At 60.4% G+C, this 19,262-nt stretch overlaps 1 protein-coding gene across 1 annotated transcript; it reads right to left on the reverse strand.

Moving 5' to 3' along the window:
• Positions 1-2,649: 2,649 nt before the first annotated feature.
• On the reverse strand, positions 2,650-9,321 carry CDC42EP1 (CDC42 effector protein 1). Its single transcript, XM_075155747.1, has 3 exons — positions 9,075-9,321; positions 4,617-5,520; positions 2,650-3,605 (listed from the first exon to the last, which is right to left on the reverse strand). Exons 2-3 carry the CDS (start codon positions 5,056-5,058, stop codon positions 2,803-2,805), a joined length of 1,245 nt encoding a protein of 414 aa, XP_075011848.1. The 5' UTR covers positions 5,059-5,520; positions 9,075-9,321; the 3' UTR covers positions 2,650-2,802.
• Positions 9,322-19,262: the final 9,941 nt, after the last annotated feature.

Genomic DNA, 19,262 nt, shown 5'->3' on the forward strand with positions numbered 1-19,262 from the left:
TTCCTGGTCAGACCAGGAACAGATAGTAGGTAGGGCGAAGCAGGCTGTAAGTGGGGTTCAGGAGGTGGAGGGCACGATGTGATTGCTTGGGGAATGGTTGTGTAATCTTTTCACAATGCACCATTTCTTCCTGCACCCGAGTTTTTGGGAGAGAGGGAGGAGGAAGGGGAAGAAAAGCGTGGACGTGAGCAATGTGGCATTCGGTGCCACAAAAGCGCATAATTAAATGTTAGGTTTGGGAACCTCAGGGCATGGGTCTGACGGGTTCCTCTTGGCTGCTCTCACAGCCAGCAGGCAGGAGGAAGGGGTACCCTGCCCTCCCGCAGGAGCGGTACCATGCGAAGCGGTGGCACAGGGAGGGCAGCACAGGTGTGCTCCTGAGCCAGCATTCCTGCCAGCGATAAGGAGTTGTCTCCTCCGACTTCCCCCCTTATCTCACCTCACTTATCTGCTGGCACATTCCAGCCGGGTTACCCATTACTCCGACATTTCCACACCGAACCCTATTCAGCGAAAGTGAGGCAGGGGAAGGCAGTGGAGAGGGAGGACGGGATTTGGGCTGGGTTACATGGCTCAGCACCTCCCAGTTTGTGTCCCTTGCACGAGACTACAGGCAATTAGTGCTGATTATCAGATGCTGCTGCTCTAATTAAAAAGTGTCTCGCCAGCCTTAAGTGAGACTGATATGTGACAGCAAACATCGGGGCACTTTAGGCTGGGTGGGAGGAGAGCAGAATAGAAGAGCATCTTACGGAGAGCCCGGTCCAAGGCAAGGTGGCAGCACCCCTGCCCTCCCTCTCCAATTCCTCGCTGCCCAACCCGCGGGACTTGCTGCTGCCTGAGCGCACAGGCAGAGGATGTCTGATGAGCTGGAAGGGCTGTAGCCAAGCCAGCTTTGGGAAGGGTACCGATCTGCTTCAGGCTGCAAATGAATTGTTGCCAGGCTGGAGAAGCAGCTTTGCACCCTCCTGCGTGCTACATGGGGCCGGGTGGATAGGAGGTTGCTTTGTGTGTTAGCCACGGTTAGCGGCAAAGTACCAGGCTAGTTAATCCAGGGATCCCAGAGGTGCTGGAAAACCCTGCTGAGAGTGGAGAGGATGGGATTTTGTGGCTGGGGCACTGGCAGACATAGCAAGCAAGATGATAAGGTCGCTGCAGCTGAGGGGAGGCACCAGAGGAGAAGTTAGTATCAAAACTGCTTTAATAAGGACAATAATAAGTGCATGGGATACAGAGTGGAGGCAGAAAGGATATTCCACGGATGTAGGTCTTTGGTCTGGAGCTTGTGTTACGGTCTGGGAAGCGGAGGGCAGGGGGAGCTTGTCCTGAGTGCCAGGGTCCCCGCCCTGGAGGGTGCAGGGGTGATAAGGCTGATCCTGAAGCTGCTGCCTGCCCCGGCTTGCTGCTGCTGGCTGGCACGAGGCAGCCGCTCAGGGAGGCTGGAGGAGATGGGCTTGCCTGTAACCTCGATGACCTGAGTGCGAGCAGCACTCCCATGTACAACACACGTGCATGCCGGAGCCTCTTTATTCTGCTCTGAAGAGCTCCCTGCCAGAAGCAGCCGGGCAGTGGGTGAGCTGCGTGGGAGCAGAGCCTTGCAGCCACGGCCCGGCACCTCCCCCCGCTACACACCCCCTCCTGTCCCAGAGAACAAGGGGGGTCCTGTGAGGGTCCCTCCAGTGACCTCAGCCCCCGAGCATCTCAGCTCCACGCCGTGGCACAAAGGCGCTTCTGTGAGGGCCAGTTTGCACGCGGGGCAGCGTGGGGGACAGCTCGTTCCAGGGCGGCCACGTCGCCCAGGGCCGCTTGGCGAGGGGCATTAGCCATCCTCCATGCGTACCCCTGGGAAGGGGCGTGCTGGAAAGAGGGGTGTGTGCGTGGCAGACGGGGAGATGGGGTGAGGATGGAGAAGAGGCGGCACAGACTGAATGGCTGCAGAGTGGGAGTCTCCTTGTTCTGAGGCGGGGGAAGAGAAGGGATTTTTGGGGCCTGAACTGCAGAATTTGGTGACCTGACAACCTCGCCTCTGCCTCCAGCCAGCCAAGAAGTTTCTCCCCTCCCTGCTGCAACGGGGTGGGGGTCAGAAAAGGAGCCGTCCTAAGTGATGCTCAGCAGCAGGAGGCAAGTGGAAAGACCCCTGTGATTATCTCTGTGCGTGCTCTCACCTCCTGAACGCTGAGCTCATGGCTTTTTTTGGGGGAGGGGAAAAGAGCTCTGTGGGGTTTGCCTGCCCCTTGAGCCCCCAGCTGACCTCCCCTGGTAGACAGATGTGCTATACAGGAGGGTCTTGCACCAGCTGGAGCTGGGGAGACCCCCATCCCCTATGTGCCAGAGCTATCAGTGGGAATATCTCTGGGAGGGCACCCGTACCAGTGCAGAGGGCGGTTGGGGGCTTTGGTGGGAGGACGGGGCATGACCCCAGACATGCTGGTGGGGCTAGGCTGAGAGAGGGCCCTGGGGGATATGGGATGGGGTAGGAAGGGGTTTGGGGTTTCTTTGGCACATGGGAATGTCCCTTTGGCATCTAACAGCAGTGAGGCTGGGGAAGGGCTGCAATGCCTGGCGCTGCGATGCACAGCCCTCACCGGCTCCCCGCAGCAGCCTGGCCCAGCCCCGGGAAGCCCCCTGGGAGGCGGGCTCTCCCACTGCCCCCCGCTGCCCCCCAGTGCCCCCAGCTTGGCAAGGAGGTCACCCACTGGGTCCGCTGGCGACGCTGGTGCCTGAGGGTGGGGGACGGGGAGGAGTGCGAAGACCCCGGCACTGGTGCCTCTGGTGGGGGGCCGTGACGGGAGGGATGGCCGTTCACACCTTGACTTCATCGTCCTCCTCCTCCTCCTCATCGGCATACTCGAAGGAATTGCTGCGCCCCCCCCGGGCACCACTGTACCCCTCCTGCAGGCTGGAGAGCTCGGCCTCCTCCTCCTCCTCCTCTTCTCCATGGTTCCAGGTGGCCTCGGGGGACCGGCTCTCCCCTGTCACTTGTGACTGCCACGAGCTGCTGCTGGGGCTCTTCCACGGGGTCTGCGTCCGGTCCTGCCGGAGACCCTCGCCTTTCTCCGAGCTCCGTGGGGTGCTGGTCCCACCGTAATGGCGGGCTAGGACCTGGGCCGCCCGGTCAAACTCTCCTGCCTCGATGGTGCAGTCGTTCCAGTGCCCCTGCCACGGGGTCCCTCTGGGCGCTGCCCCCAGCCCCAAAGCCCAGGCAGGGTCCTCTCCAGTGCCCTCGATGGCATGCGCCTCTCCGTTGGCACGGACCGACAGTCCCGGCAGTGAGCTGGCCCCCGACAGGCTGCTTTGCCCAGAGCGGTCCCAGAAGCTGGACGTTGCCTTGTCATCTCCGTGGGATGCTCCCAATGCTGGAGGGACCCCATCCTTGGTCTCCTCACCACACGGGAGGTCTGGGCCATCCTCCACCACCTTGTTCCCATTGGTTTCAGAGAAACTCATCACCTGGAGGAGCTCACTCATCAGAGAGGGCCCCAGGTCCAGGCGGAAGGAGAGCAGGGAGTCCGAGCGCTTCAGCTCTGCTTCCCCGGGGAAGGTGTTCTCTTGGGCCTTTTCCAAGCGGGGGACGCGAGGGATGGTGCAAAACCCGGACTCCAGACCTGTGAGGCAGAAGGGATGGCTGATGAGGGGGGGTGCGGCTAGGTGGGAGGAAGCCTGCCTTACATCTGCAGGGGACAAAGGACACTGCCACCAAAGTGGGGCAGGTCACGCTCCCATCGGTGGCACTGGCCTGTAAAGGACAGGCCAGTATCTGTGTGGACATCTCCAAAGCCCAGAGTTACAGCGGAGGGTCTCCAGGTGGGCTTTGGGCTTGGTAATATGCCGGTGGGTGCTGAGCGAGGCAGGTGGGACCAGGAGATGGCAGCATTGCCTCAGCTTGCCTTTCCCTCTGAGCCCAGCCACCTCCCTCGGCTGCTTTAGGCCCCCCAGATCTCCCCCCGAGACCTCTGCCCCGAACCTCCCTCCCTGGGGAAAAGCTGAGCCACAGCCCAGTGCTGGGAAGCTGGAGAAGAGCCACCCTGCTGTCCCATCCCATCCCTCCCACAAACCTTCCCCAAAGGTGCCTCCTAGACCCCGGCTGGCAGGGAGGGATGTGAGAGCAATGGGCAAGGCGGGGACCAAGATTCTTGAGGAGCACATGGAGATGGAGGGGTTGGCACAGATAGGGACAGGGTTTGGGCCTCTGCATGGAGGTGGGGAAGGCCGTGCTGTGGGCCACCTTGACCTTGCTACCTTGGCATGGGCATTGCCCCACTGTCCCAGCACCCTCTTGGGGTGGTCTAGAACTGGGGGGAGATGGGGGGCACCCCCTTACAACTACTCCACACAGGCTGCCAGCTGCATAGGGCTATGGGGAGGGATAGGAGGAGACCCTCCTCTTCAGGGGGCACCCTGAGAGGAGATCCTCCAAGGGCAGGAGCAAGGACCACGGCTGAAAGCACGGTTAGGGTTATCCCCTAGCAGGGATTACCAGGACTGGGGACTCTTAAATGTCCTGTATTTCCTGAGAACCTAAAGTCCCTCAGTGGGAGGAGGCATGGAGCGATGGAGAAGGGCTGCAGAGGATGCGCTGAGCCTCGGCGCCAGCCCGTGCCCTGCGCTTCACTCACCGTAGGCCTGATGTGTTTTGGAGAAGCTGTTGGAGGCACTTTTGAAGGAGAACTTGCTGGTCAAGCCCCGGCCACCGCCACTGTCGTACGTCGCCTCGTTGAGTTGTGGCAGTGAGACGGCATTCTTGATGATGGGCGAGACGGCTGGTGGGGCGGGCGATGCCCCCGCTTGGCCCCCGCTGCCCCGGCTCCTCAGCGGCGTCCGGCGGACATGCCGCAGCGTCCGGGTGAAGAAGTTGTTGGCTTTGGCCGTGTCAGCCCCGCCGTGGTTGCTGAGGAAGGAGGTGTCCCCGAAGACGTCCCCGCCACGCCCCACGTGCATGGTGTGCCGAAAGTCCCCCAGCGGCGGGCTGATCATGTCTGGCGTCAGCTCCGACTTCAGCCGCCGCTTGCCGTGGGAGCCCGACACCCAGCTGAGCACTGGCAGCTTCCCCAGGCTCATGTTGCACCCCTCACCTTGCCCCCACCTTTGAAAAAGCCCCCAAAACCAGCCCTTACCGGGCTTCCAACACTGGGGTGGCCTGTCACATCCCTGGCTTCCCCATCGCTCCTGCTCCGATGCTCCTGGGGGAACGGCTCACGTCCCCTTGGCTTTCAGTGGGTGGGAGCAGTGCCTGTCCCCCTGCTTCCCTGCACTACGTCGTGCTCATGAAATCACCCGCAGCGGGTACGTCCCCAGTGGTGAGGATGGTGACGGCGTGGAGGTGTCCCTGGGGGGGGGTCCGGGGTCAATCCTGGTGCTGCGGCGACTGCTGGAAGCCGGCGTCTGGCCGCAGGCTTAGGGCTTAATCCGCCGACTTCTGCTGCTGCCGCTGGGCGTGCGGGGGCCGGTCACAGATGGGGAGGGGGTGACGGGAGCTTGGGGTGGGCTGGCAGGGCAAGCCTCGGTCCCCTTGTTGGCCACCTAAACAAGACAAGAGGAACGGTGAAGCCTCAGAGAGGATTTTTTCCAACCATGCCGGCTGTACCCCTGGGACTGGCTGGGGAGGTTAAAGGCAGTGCATGAGCACCGGTGGGGAGGTTGCTACTGGCTGTCCCCTTCACCTGGCCCTCCTCTTGGGGAGGAAGAGAAAGGCTTTTCTCACAAAACACATGCTCTTCCTCACCCCTCTGACCTCCCTTGGCGTGCCTCAGTTTCCCCTGCCTGCAAAGCAGCTTTGCCGGATCCATGCCTCAACGCAGGCTGAGGATTTCCCTTCCAGGCAGCACCTCCTCCCAAAGCAGTCCCCTGCCCAGCCGCCCGGGCTCCCGGGGTGAGAAACCTCTCCCTCCTTTTTGCTATTCAGATGAACCCTTGGGGAGAGGGTGAGGCCTGGGGACCGCGTGCTTCTCGGGGAGGAGGGACAGCGGGGAGGGAAAATTCAATATTTAAATATTGGTTTGTTTGTCCTCCCCTGGCTGGGTCCCCAGGCGCTGAGCAGACACGTCAGAGCAGCAGGGAGCCAGGGGTGCAAAGAGGGCAGCTCTTTGCAGGCAGGGAAAACTGAGGCAGGCCAAGGGAGGTGATGGCTCGAGGTCGGAGGAGAAGGCGGGACGGGTCCCTGTGCTCAGGCAGGTCCCGGAGGTGCTGGGGGGCGGGCGGGGAGGCAGCGTCTGGGTGCACGGTGGCAGGGCGATGACCTCCGCGGTCAGTGGGGAGGACACTCAGATCAGCAGATCCCCCGTTGGGGTGTGTGGCAAGAGGGAGAGGGCGGGTTGGGGAAAGGAGAGGATTCGGGGCACAGGGCACCTCCGAGCATCAGGTCCGGGTGCCTGCCTGGGGACTGGGCTCAGTTCCCGCTCAGGGGCGGGGGAAACAGGGTGGAACTGGGTCCCTTCAGCAAGGCCGGTTGCAGAGGGCAGTGTGCCAAGAGGCAATGCAGGAGACTCGCATCCCTTGGTCCCCGTGTCCTGGGACCCCCATCTCTGCGTGGCTCTGTCCGTCTCCCCCTGCCACGCCGCCTGCCTCCCCCACCTGTCCCCAGGTCACCTCGCAGCAGTCATGCGGTGCCAGGGTGGCAAAGCCTCTGGCGAGGGGGAACCCTGGACATGAAGCTGTTTTTCTGGCTGGCTACACGTGTTTTCGCCTTGCCCTGTCCTTGTTTGCTCACCCAGGGCCCCTCTTATCTGCCAGGGGTTAATGCCTGGGGAAGGGAAAACAAACCTCCCCCGGCAGCTCCCAGCACCATTGGCTGCCTCCCGGGGTGGCAGTGGCCGGTGGCAGCGGGACAGTGGCAGGTTGGCTTCCTGCTGGCTCCCAGCTCCCTGGCTCAGGCAGGCCATGTCTGCCTCCTGCTCAGGGAGGCTATGCGGTGCTGCCTCGCAGCTGGGACGGGCCAGGCACGTGGCAGATTTGGGGTGGGAGGACAACTGGGGAGCAATTTCCTCTCTCTGCCATAAGCCCACCCATAGCCACTGGGTCAGGGCTTTCCTGGAGTGCAAGGAAACCGCTGGGGTGGTCCCTGCAGCAGAATGGGGGTCTCGGGACCACAGGGAGAGAGATGCGACCCCATTTTTGAGCTGTCCCTGGATCTCCCGGGAAGACACGTGACCCCAGGAGAGGGTATTAGGCGAGTTACAGCCCTTGAGTTTTCCTTTCCCTCTGCACATTGGAGCCCCTGAGAAACCCAAAGTGGGGACTGTGCCCGTCAGCATGTGCTGCACTGGGCAGGACTACTCTGAGGGACTCCCCCACCCCACCCCAGGTTCCCCGCACAGCAGAGCTGCCCTGCAGACCCCTGCGGGGGGACTGGGGCTGGCATCACCCTGCGGACAGGGTGGGGAGGCGAGGGAAGGGGGCATGCGGGAAGAAAGCATCCCCTTACTCCCTGCCTGAAGAACTATTGAGCGGGGAGCCGGGAGGAGGAAAGTGTTTCTCCTTCCTTGTCCCTTGGCCACCACGGGGACGCAAGCCAGCGCCTCCTGGCCCCCGGCTCTCCCTGCCTGCTGGCAGGCAGCAGGCACTGGGAGAGGAGGGAGGGAGGGGGGGAGGGAGGCAGCTGGTGCCCAACCCTACCTGGATGGCAGGTTTCTGGCAGGCCTTTTGGGCTTTTTCTCCCTCCAGTCTCCCCCTTTTTCCTCCTTTCCTCTGTCCCTGGCGTGTCTCCCTGCCGGCTGTGCCCCTTTGAGCCCTCCCCTCCGCCCAAGTGGACTCCTCCACACCGGGGAAACTCGTGATTCTGCGGGCAAAGGGTGACCCGTGCGCTCTCCTTTCCTCCACTGGGCAAGGGGACCCCCCCCGTCTGGCCAGCCTTCCACCCGGACGCCGCTTCCATCCGGCAGCATGCCGCGTTCACCAGACCCTGGCACGACGAGCCCACAGCCTGTCCCGACCTCCCCTTCCCCGGCATCCTCTCCCCGTCTCCCTCCTTGCCTCCTCTGGGAAGCCCCCTGCCCTCAAACACCAACTGCCGGCACCTCCTCCTCCTTCTCCTCCTCCTCCCAGCCTGGCCTCCCCCGTTTCCCCCCCGAGTTCAGCTGGTTTCCACTGGTTTTCCACTCGCCAGGAATGGCCAGAGCTGTTCTGCTTGCTGGGAAGAGCGGAAACCAGAAAGGGGGGGAAAATAATCCAGATGTCTAGTTGGCTGGAGCTGCTGAAAGCAGCCTCTTCCCTCCTCCTCCTCTCCTTACGCACCCCCCCCAAAGGGGACATACTCCAAAAGAGGGCGAGGAGATGTTTGGGGTGGTCTCAACAGGGGGAAGAGCGGGTGGAAATGGCTGTGGGCGGCCAGGAAGGTTTTCCCAGCCTTTCTGAGTGCCGAAAAACCTCCCTTTCCCCGGAGGAAGGGAGGCAGAGGCTCCCCCGTTGGGTCACTGTTCTGGGATGGGGAAAGCCGGCAGGGACAGGCTTTTGGGGAAGGGGGAAAGGGGCTCGGCTGGCCGGGCTGGGCCTCTTCCAGCTGCCCTGGAGCAGTGCCGGGCAGTAGGCGGACAAGCCCGAGTCCGACTCCTGTGCTGCTAGCTGCTATATATATATATTTAGTTATATCTCTATGTACAAGGGTATTTTTCCAAGCAGACGTGCTGGGACGTGGAGGGAGGCCGGGGCTCCAAAGGCGGGCGGTTTCCAGCCATCCTCTCCCTGCCCCCTTGCCCAAAAGTCTCCCCTTCTTTCTCCAAGCCCCCAAAATCGAGGTGCTGAGAGCATGCAGGGCTTCGAGGGGTATCCACAGCAGGGTGTGGGAGAGGGGTGCCCCGCTGCCTTCCCCCGTCCTTGGGACCCCCTCTTCGCCCCCTTTCTCTCCTGGCTCCCCCCCCGGCCTGCCTCCCCTCTCCTCGTTCCCGCTTTCCTTCCTCCCGGTTTCCTGTTGCATTCCTGCCTTCTTCTCCCTTTCTTTTTCACCATCCTCCCCGTCTCCATCGCCTTGCCACCCCTCCCGCTTCTCCCCTCTCCTACCACCCTCTCCACCCTTGTCCTTCTGCTCCCGACCCCCCCACCCCAGCTCTACAAACTGAGGAATCAAAACTTTCAGGATTTACCTCTTCCGAACTGGGGTTATTATTTTTTTTCCCCGTCCTCCAGCCAAAAAGTTGGGAGACGCTCCCCGTGGGGCCCCGCAACTTTCTCCGAGGGTTACCGGCTCTGTGTCCCGGAGCAAGGGGGGAGAAAGGGGAGGCGTGCCCCCCCCCTTTTCCCACGGCTGTCCCCCCAAGGCTGGCTCTCCCAGGCTGACGCCCCGATGCCACGGGAGAGAGGGAGCGAAGCTGGCGGGGAGGGGACGTGGGAAGGAGGAGGGCGGGCTGCAGCACCGCCGAGCCAATCCTCGCCTCAGCAAGGAGACCAGAGAAAATGAGATTTATTCCAACTATCCAGGACAGAAAACTTCAGGAACTTCTCTGCCGCTCCCCCCCACCCCCCCGCTTCCCCAGTGCCATTTCCCGTCCTCCAGCATCGGCTGCCTCCCGCTCCCAGGCGCCCGCTTCAATGGATTTGCGGGAAGGGGGACGCCCAGGTTGCTGGCTAACCTGGCTAAGGGAGCCTGGCAGGGGGGCAAAGGAAAGGAGTTTGCCCCCCGTGTGTGTAACCCCGAATGTATCAGATGGGGTCATCCCATCCTGCGTTGGATGGGAAGTCCCCAGTGCCTGCGGTGTAGTGCTGGCAACCAGGAATGGGGTCTGGGGGTGCACGGTCATGCCAGGGTCTGTGGGTAGCGTTGGGTTGAGCGTTAGCAGGATAACAGCCTCCCTGAAGGCTGCGTGGGCCAGGTGGGCATTATGGGGTCAGGACAAGAGTTACAGGGTCAGGACAAGTGTCATATCAGCAGCACGGCATCAGACCAGGGTGAGAGGGTGAGGCGGTGGCAGTGGGTAAGTTCAAGGAGGTGCTCCTTGGTGGCACCAGGGAGGGTTTCTGCCCACACATGGGACACTGCATCTCTCTGGCATCATACTTCATTGCTTTGTCCCTTGATGGTCACAGGGCAGAAGACCCTACCAGTGCCAATGAGGGGTAACCTGCCGGTGGGCACAGCATCACCAGTGCCACAGACACTCATGGCCTCCAGGTGAGACTCGGTGGCTCTGCTGAGGAGCGCTTGGCCAGGCACAAGCACCTATTCAGGGCCCTGTGGAGGAGAAGGGAGGTGTCTCTGCTGGCAAAGGCGAGATGAGACTTGTTGGGGTTAAGCAGGGCATGGCTGAAGGGAGGACAAGATGTCTGCAGAGGAGATGTCAAAATGGAGCCTGGCCTCTCGCTGGGCTCAGGTGGCCCGTGCTGGGGTGCCCGGGCAGTAGCACCTTAGTCATTGCTCAGGGGTTTGCTAAGCAGCAGTAGGATTTTGGCACGGGTCTCAGCCTCTCAGCCTCAGGCTTCTCCTCTGTGAAATGGGATAGTTGGGTTTTCTGCCTTCTGTGGAGGTCTTCTCCATTAGGGATTAAGAGCACATGGACTGTGCGTGTTGGTGGTACTTCTAGTGGGTCTACATCTCGGAGCGAGACAGGAGCTCAGGCCTGAGGAGGGGTGAGCTGTGCCACTAGTGGGGAAAGGAGGAGAAATCCTGACCTGCATCCTCCCTGCTTGCCAGAGGTATGGTAAGCATGTCCTGCTCAGAGGAAGCCAACGGGGGTAGTGGGAGAGCCAGGAAAAGACCCTTTCTTTGGGTGTCCTCCCTCTGCATGGCCTGCCGGGGCACCTCCTCTCCCCAGCCCGAGGGGCTCCCCCTCACTCCCCTCACCCCCGTCCCTGTGCCCTGCAGCGGGGGCTGCGGTGGGGAGCGGAGTCCGGGCGATGGCAGCCGCCTCCGCCGGGGAATGCAGAACAAATCTCTTCCAGATGGGACAGGGGCCACGCTCTGCTCCTTGCGGGGTGGCCGGCTCTCCACTGCCTCCCCCTCCTCCTCCTCGCCACTGCTCCAAGCATCTCTGTGCTCTGGGCCAGGACGGGCTCCGTTTCCAGGAAAGCAGCTGGAAATCCCCCCTCTTCAGCACCCCTCCTCAAACCTTGTGGTCTTGTGGCCATGCCAGCTAGCCTGTGACTTTGTCCTTCTGGGGCTGGCACTGAAGTGTTTTGGAGACCTCCAGGGTATGTGCCACCTCCAGGACTCAGTACCCGTCCTGGCCTCTGGCTGCCTGGCTACGAGCAGAGGTGGTGTGGCCCCTCCGACTGAACCCTAGCAGGGGTTGCACCCTCCCGAGACCCCCTTCTTTCATATACAGCTGCCTGGAAAGTGAATCCATACAATCCTGCCTCCCAGCCTGTTTATCCACCTCGGCTGATAAATGAGAGGTGGCTGGACAGTGCTGCAGAGCCACTGTACCACCCGTGGGTGGCCTGGGCAGGAGCTAATACCTGGACCCCTCCCAGCCCCATCACCACAGACACCTGGTTACCTCATTTACCTTCAGTCACCCCAACCTTTCATCCCGTCCGTAGCCCTGTGCCCCAGGCAGCGATACCAGTCTCACCATTACAGAGAGACTGGCCACTGGGCTTATCATGGGAGCAGACAAGTGGCCCCACAGCCTTCCCGGCTGAGGATTTGCTTTGATTCCTACAGCATCAAAGACAGGGCTGTGCAAATTGTCCCACTCCCTTCTTCCGAGTGCTCCTGCCTCGGGAGGTCTTATGGGTGGCTGAGTGTGACAGGGATGGAGAGAGGGATGGAGGGGTGCTGCGGCGGGGAGCTGAGGTCTCTGCCCCACACCTCCAAGTGCTCAGTCCTTCTTCCCATCTCACTCTGCAGCCCCTGCTGCCCACAGACCTGATGCCCGAAGGAGGCTGATGCAGGACTCGCTCCAGAGAAGAAAAATCCTCCTTCTCCCTTTCCCCAGCTCCTGGGGGGAGCTGAGGGAAGGTGATGGGGACATCCCAGTTTGGAGACGGGGCACTCGCCCCTGCTATTTTTGTGCACTGCCTTCCTGCCTGTCCTCCTTCCCCGGGAAATTTCCAGGGTTAGGGCTCTGGGAGCGCTGCCAGAGCCCCATCCCAGGAAATTTCCAGGGGAAGGATGGCAGGCGGGGGGCTCGGTGGGAAGGGGGTGCCTCGCTTGGTGCACAAGAAGCAGATATCCTGTTGCTGCCCAGAGTCTCCGGCTCATATTTCCTCATTAACTGGGAGCGCTGCTCGTTTGCGGGTGACTTCCAGATGTTTCCATTCTCCTCGCGGCGGCCGTGAGGGCGCATACCGCACGGGTATGGGAATTACTGCCAGCAGCAGGGTGGGGGACAGACCCCTGCTATGATGGGGAAGAGGGTCCATAGGGCCCCCTGCCCCACCATGCATCCCAGCGTGCCTCATCCAGCTCCCCCTCACTCTGGTGCTGTTGGGTCCCTTCTGCTGGCTCTCAGCCCATGGCCTTCGGTGCTGCCTCCAGCCTGCGTCTCGCTGCCTGGGGCTGAGCTGGAGGCAGAGCCGGTTTTAGGATGAGCAAGCTGGGGTGGTGGCAGGAGGTGATACCCCGGGGCAAAGAGTAGGTGTGAGGCACCCAGCGTCTGCCCAGTGCATCCCTGGCCTGATGCCAGCACTGGCTTTGTGGGCACCAGATCCCTCATGCCCTGTAGTTTCTTCACTGGGATGATTTCTCTACCGGCGGCACCTCCTGGGCTGGGCTCAGCCCTCTTTCAGGGCTGTGCTGTGGGTCCCCCGCTCTGTGCCCGTAGCCTTTGTGATAACCGGGGAGAGGGATGAGACTGGTGCGGTTCCCGGCATCCTTGTGCTGCACCGGGGAAGGAAAGCGGGTGGGTTGCAGCGAGCACCACCCGGCAGGCAGCAGCATCGGGTTAGACCCGCTCATACTAGAAGAGGGTGGGTCGACCTCTGTAAAAGCCCATTTCTAATTTTTCCTACCGATTCCTCCAGCTCCCCTCCCTGGAGCAGCGGGAGGCTGAAGGAATGGGATTGACCATGTCCTGCTTGTGGGGTTTGCAAAGGGGGGTTGGGGGGTGTTTTTCCCCCGGGAGCTGGGCCGGGAACTCAAAGCCTCGGGGTTTGCCAAAGCCCAGGAGGAGGTAGGGATGAGTTCCCAGGCTTGCTGGCAGGCTGCCTCCCTCCCTCTGCCCATCTCCTCCTATCCCAAATGTTTTCATCCTTCCTCCTCCCACCCTCCTTGGCTTCCTCCTTGTATGCTAGTCCTGCTCGTGGGCCGGGGATATGGGGTGTGTTGGGGGGGTCTTGTGGGAGGAAGGATAGAGAGACAGACCCTGGTCCATGCTTTCCCGACTTTCCGCCTGGCGCAGAGGAGAGGGAAGGGGGGGATTGGGACATGGCTGGGAGGGGAGAAAGGATGTTGCATAAACCAGAAGCAATCCAGGAACAGCTGCCTGTGGCCTGGAAACACCTCTGTGATTCCGGGTGCTGGGAAAGGAGATGTAAATATATATATATATGCATGTACATTAAGTCTCCCTAGAACAACCCCCCCAAACACCACTTGATTCTCCGGTTTTTTTTCATAGACCCTAAAGAGGTGCAGGAGGGACTAGGGGGGGAGGGGGGTGCTCAGATATCAATTTGCTGCTTGGAGAAGCAGCTCTTTGTGTGCGGGGGCATCTGTGGGTCCATTTGCCCTCCCCTAAATACATTCTCTCGGCAGGATAAGGAGGGGAAGCACATCTGCAGGAGTTTAAAGCCCGTGCAGGCTGGAGGGAGCTGGGATGGAGGTTGCTGGGGTGCGAAGATGGTGAGGGTAGGAGGGATGCAGCAGGGAGGGAGGGTGCAAGGGGATGGGGGCGAGGAGCAGAAAACTGGGGGGGCTCTGGGTTGAATTAGAGTGAAGAGTGAATTGCGTGAAGAGGTGGGGGAAGGTGCTTTGGGGAAAGGAGGAGCTGGGGGGTCTCAAGAGAAGGCAGTAGGTCCCCCGGGTTGCCATGGCATGGGAGAGGGGACCATCAAGGGATGGAGGATGCATCCATGGAGCAGACGGGGAGCAGGGATGAGAAAGGGTGCGATGTGCCGAGAGAGGATATTGGGGATATAGGGAACGACGTACGGGGATGAAGAGGTAAGTCACCCATGGCGGGAGAGGGAGACCATTCGTGAGGAACCTGTCCTGGTCAAAGGGAAGAGATGAAAGCCAGGGGAGTGGCTGGACACAAGACCTGGACAACTCTTTTATCGTAATGATTTTGCCTGTCCAACTAGCCCATGTATTTTTGGCCCACGGAAGGAAGGGGGTGGGGATGCAGAGGCAGCTAAAAATAGGGGTGTCCCTGCCCATTCCCCCAAGGCGGGCATCCGTCTGTCTGCCTGCCTGCCTGCCTGCGGGGTTGCTGCGGGATCTGGAGGAGGGGAGCAGGCCCAGCCTCCTCCCCACGGCGTCTGGCTCTGCTTTTGTTTGTCTCGCAGCCCTACGGGGACAGGAAGAGGCCGCGGGGCCGGGGAACAATGGCTCATTCTCTGGGAGTCCGCGCCTGCCGAGGAGCGATAGGGGACGCGGGACGGTGGCCAGAAGGCAGGCAGAGCCTCCCAGTGCCGCCGCCGCGGGATCTCGCCCCCCAGGAGACGATGAGGTCCACCGGTGGGATGCGGGGGGACCTTCCCCCGCCCATCCCTCTTCCCCAGCCCCCAAACCAGGCTCCCATGCCTGGGTGGAAAGGGGATGAGGTGCCTTCTCGCGTGGGCGCACTTTATGGAGGAGACGAGGGAGACAACACGGGCAACCCGAAGAGCAGTGGGAGCATGTCTCCAACTGGCACCGGGGAAACCTGTTGTTTTGCAGCCTTTCCTTGAGCCTGTGAAACCTGCAAGGGAGGGTGGCTGGACCTGGCACCCCCTGGTGGGAACGTCCCCAGCTGGGGCCAGGGAGGTATTTATTTGGGAGCTGTAGCGTGCCTCTCTGTCCCAGCCGTCACTGCGCTAACCGAGGCAGTGCCAGTACTGCTGGTGGAAGCTCTCTCTATGCTCTGTGCTCCCTGCTGTCTGGGAGACGGCCAAGGGACATGGATGGGTGTGCATGGCAGGGGGTGATAAACCCTTTTATCCCACCTCTTTCTTCTCCAGACCCCCCTTTTCTTCTCGTGGCACTCTCTTTCCCAGGGGCTGTTTCCTCCCGGGATGTTAGATCTGACAACCAGGTGCTGGAAACACCTCGTGGAGAATGTCTTCCCATACTTCTACAGACGTGGTAGGGGTGAGGGGAGGCGGCGTTAGCACCTGAGGTAGGGGAGAGGTTAGGAGGTACTTTGCAGGGGGTGAGCAAGGAGGGGACAGAAGAACCTCCCCATCTCCAGCCCCCTTTTTTCAAGGTCTCGGATGCTTGGGGCTGAATGCTTGCCAGGGCTCCTCTTGTTTACTCAGCTGGGGAGCTGACACATCCAAGGTCTCTGCTGACTCCACTTTCCCACATGCTGCTGGCGGGCGCATTCCAGGGCAGAGTGGAGATCAGCGCAGAGGCATGCCAGAGGTTTCCATCCGGGATGCCATCCCCGATCCCCGCTCTCCCTGGGCATCCGACACCTCCTGCCAGGCGGTGAAGAGCAGGCATCACATCTAGCCGGCGTCCTGGCATTTACAAGCCAGGGCTGGCACAGAGCCCAAGATCCCGGGGACAGGGATCTGCCTCTCACGCTGAATGCCTTCAGCAAGGCTTGGTTCTTCTCCCAGCTCCCCTCTGGAGATCTCAGTCCGGCTCCCCATGATGACCCATGGGAGATGTGTGGAGGGGCAAGGGATGCCTGTCTTAGCTTAGTCCTCCCTAGAGGGACCAAAGGGGAAGGGGTAACAGCCTCCTAGGCAGTAATCCCAGGTTTTTCATCTTAGGTCGGGCACCTATTCTTGGGCTTAGCTTGCCGAGGGTTAACAGTGCTGGGCTCTGTGTCAGCTGGAGGAGGAGCTGCACCCTTCTCCTGCAGGCACCCGCTCTGGTCCCTCCCGGGCAGCCACCCTGACCCGGTGTGGTTGCCTTTGGTTTTAGAAGGGAAGGCCACAAAGCTTTTAAAAATAAGCGCCAGGAGATAAAGAAGGGTTTGGAGAGGTGCCTGCAGGGCCAGAGCGGGAGAGCGGCCCTCAGCCTGTCATTTTGGCCAGAGGCTCCCTGTCGCAGCGGTGCTCCCACCTCTCCCGGGGCAGCTGGCATCTTTGCCTCCTCGGACCTCGGGTTGCTGGCAAAGGACCACTGCAACCTTTCCTCCCCCCCCGGGCTGGCCCGCAGAGGCCCCATTATGCCCAGCCCCAGTGTCTGGTAGAAGGGGCCTCGTCTCCCTCCTCGGCTGCCACAGGAAATGCGGAGCCTGGAGGTCAGGGGCCAGCCGGCAGCTCCTCCCGTGGGGGCCAAGCAACCCAACGCTGGGGCTTGTATCATGCCGGCGCGCGCCGGAGAGGAGGGGAGGGAGGCAGACCCGCGGAGGCGGGGGGAGAGGGCCAGGCTTTTCCTGTTTATGTGACTACCAGACCCCCAAGAAAGGGAAAGGACTTGGAAAGCTCGTTGCTCTTGGGCGGGCTCCAGCTAGCGTCTGTCTGCGGCTCTCAGCCCGGGGAACGCATCCCTGGGGCAGGGTGCGACTCCTTCCCGGGGGGAAATGGGCATCCAGCTCCCGGTGGGGCTGGGGTTACGCTCCCGGGGCTTGCGAAGGTCTGGTCTAGTGGGGAGGCTGGGGTTGGCTTCCTGGTAAGTGAGGCATGGCTCCTGCTGCACCCCAGGCTTTGATTCCTGCCATGGTTGTTTCTGGTTTTGGCTGATGCTGGTCTCTGCGGGATGGTCTGAAGGGGAAAGGGCCACTGGGGCCGAGCCGAGGAGGTAGCTGGGTATATTGGCTTTGGGACACAGGAACGGGGAGCTCTGGGAACGCCAGGCATGGAGGAGTGCTTAGGGGAAGGTTCCAAATCACACCACGCTCAGCCATGACGGCTCCAGCACCAAGCCCATGCAGCAGGCAGAAGGGCTGCAAGACCTCCCGCGTTATCTAGGGTCACATCCTGCAGGGCGTCTGATGTGGCAATGGTGGTATGCGGAGAAGGAAATGAGGTCCAAGATATTGTGCTCTTACCTTCACCTCCGGCACCTAACCGCTCTGCCTGAGGTCACATCTGTACCAAGCTTGTCGGGTCTCAGCTTTGGTTTGTAGCCCTTTGCCCATGCTGAACATGGGTTGAGGGGTGCTCTCTGCAGACCCACCTCTGACAGATGCCCTGGAGCACACCCCATTAGGCACCGATAACAGGAGCAGAGGGGACTTATGGCCCCTTTGCTGCCCTGCAGGTAAGCTTGGGCCTGGCTCAGTGCAGCAGCGATGTTCAATCAGCTGTAGGATGAGAATAGCTGGGCCCGACATAGATCAGGACAGATATGGAGGGGAGTGGGTGCGTGTTGGTGTGCGTCCAGCATCTTCAGAGTGGAAAGGCTTTGGAAGGGCCTCAGCAGTCAGGAGCAAGGAGCCCTGGCAGGTCTGCGTGGCAGGAACAGGCACAGCCCTTGGCTCCCCACATCCTTCCCTTCGCAAGGGCTCCAGCAGAAGGCCACGCCGATCCAAAGCTTTTGGGCTTTGCCCTGGCACTTCCCCAGCCACCTCCTTCCCCAAGGAGTTGGACGGTGGGGTAGTGCCACCCTATGGCTCTGGAGCAGTGTTACAAGTAATGGTGACACTCAGCTGTTCATTGCCCTCTCCAGAGAGACTTTGCCCCATTAGCATGAGCTTGGCTTTTTTTCCCTATCTGTGTCCTGCACAGGTTTGCTCTCCAGCCATGGGGAAAAGGTCCTGGCCTAGTCCTGGCCTACTGAAACCCCAGCAAAGTCTCAGCATGCCTCCCCCTCTTGCAGTTGCATTGCCCTCCCCTAGGACAGTATTCCTGGGGCTAGAAAACCACCAGGCTGGGGTTTGTTGCCCAAACCATGAACTGCAAGGTCAGGTGCACAGGTGAACCAGGATCTGTCCTCTGAGAGTTGCTGCTGGAGCTTTGACAGGTTGCAGGCTGAAACGCCAACATGGCTTCCCATGTACATCACCAGCCCGTGCCCTCAAAGCCCAACTATTGTAGCAGAAGAGGTTTTTTTGGGACTTAATTTATGTTGTCTGTTGCTTTATGAAGCAAATTTGCTGGTAGACAGCATCTTCCTTCCCCAACACATGAACCCTGTCCCTTTCCCTGATACAGCACATGTTCAATGTCATGGGTGTTATGGGATGGTATCACCCCCTCCTGCTCCTCCTCCATCAGTGTCTGGCCAGTCTCAGCCTGACAGCAACTCTTAGGGACTCTGGCTGACAGAGACCCTGGGCCATACTTGTATACCAGCTCAGGAGAGGAGCCATATGGGACTTTGATCATCTTGGGAAGGAGGAAGGGAAGATGGAAGTGGTGTTTTCCATCTAGGCTCCTTCCTTCCCTCCTGTCAGAGCTGCATGAGGGACCAGGGCATATCTGAAGTGGGCAGAGCAGAGCTCCCAGCTAAGTAGCTTATCTCTTGGTGGCAATTTATTCTTCTGAATTCAAACTGCTCACAGTCAGATTGCTCATCTATATGGTGGCATCTGAGCTGGCGCTGGTGATTCTCACTCTTTCGGTGTCTCTAACTTCAGCTGCCCTGCAAACACAAGGCAGGGTTTGCTTCTGGTCTGTCTTTGCTCCCATCCTAAGTAGAGCTCATACGAGATGGTGGAAACATGCCTGGTCTGGGCAGCTGGCTAGTTTTGGGCAGAGGACCACTGATGATCTTGTAGTCCAGTGGAGTCTTCTTGGAGAAGAACACGTCTCTTGTCTAGGGAAACCTGACATCCCACAAGGCTGGAGATCAAGCTGGAGCTCTGCTGGAGCAGGAATAGGAGTGTTTTGTTTGCTCTGACTAGGTGGGTGTTCACATAGATGATAAAGGAGTTGGGAGGCTAGGATGGAAATGGCCTCTCTGTGACTGTTTGAGGATGTCTAGGGGAAGACATAGGTGGGATGGAGAGGAGAAGGTAACTGGTACACGTGGGAATGCAGAGGGACGGCTGGATGCTACAGAGCTATCTAGACATATTGATTTCTTCTAATCCAGATTGATGACTCTGTTCATTTAACCCATTTGCCTTCCTCTGACTGCAGGTCAGCTACTCGTTTTATTCAGCCAGCCTGGATCTGTGGCAGACCTCATTCACTGAAAGAGACCTTACGCCCCAGGGAGCAGAAGTGGGACTCAGGGGAGGACAGATAGCCCATTTCCACTTGTTGCAAACAGGGCAGGTCTGGGACTGATGAAAACACCTGAGAGACACTGAAACCAGCAGTATGAGACATGCCTGGAGTGACTGGAGCAC

The sequence above is a fragment of the Calonectris borealis genome, chromosome 1 (assembly GCF_964195595.1).
Source record: "Calonectris borealis chromosome 1, bCalBor7.hap1.2, whole genome shotgun sequence".
NCBI lineage: Eukaryota > Metazoa > Chordata > Aves > Procellariiformes > Procellariidae > Calonectris > Calonectris borealis.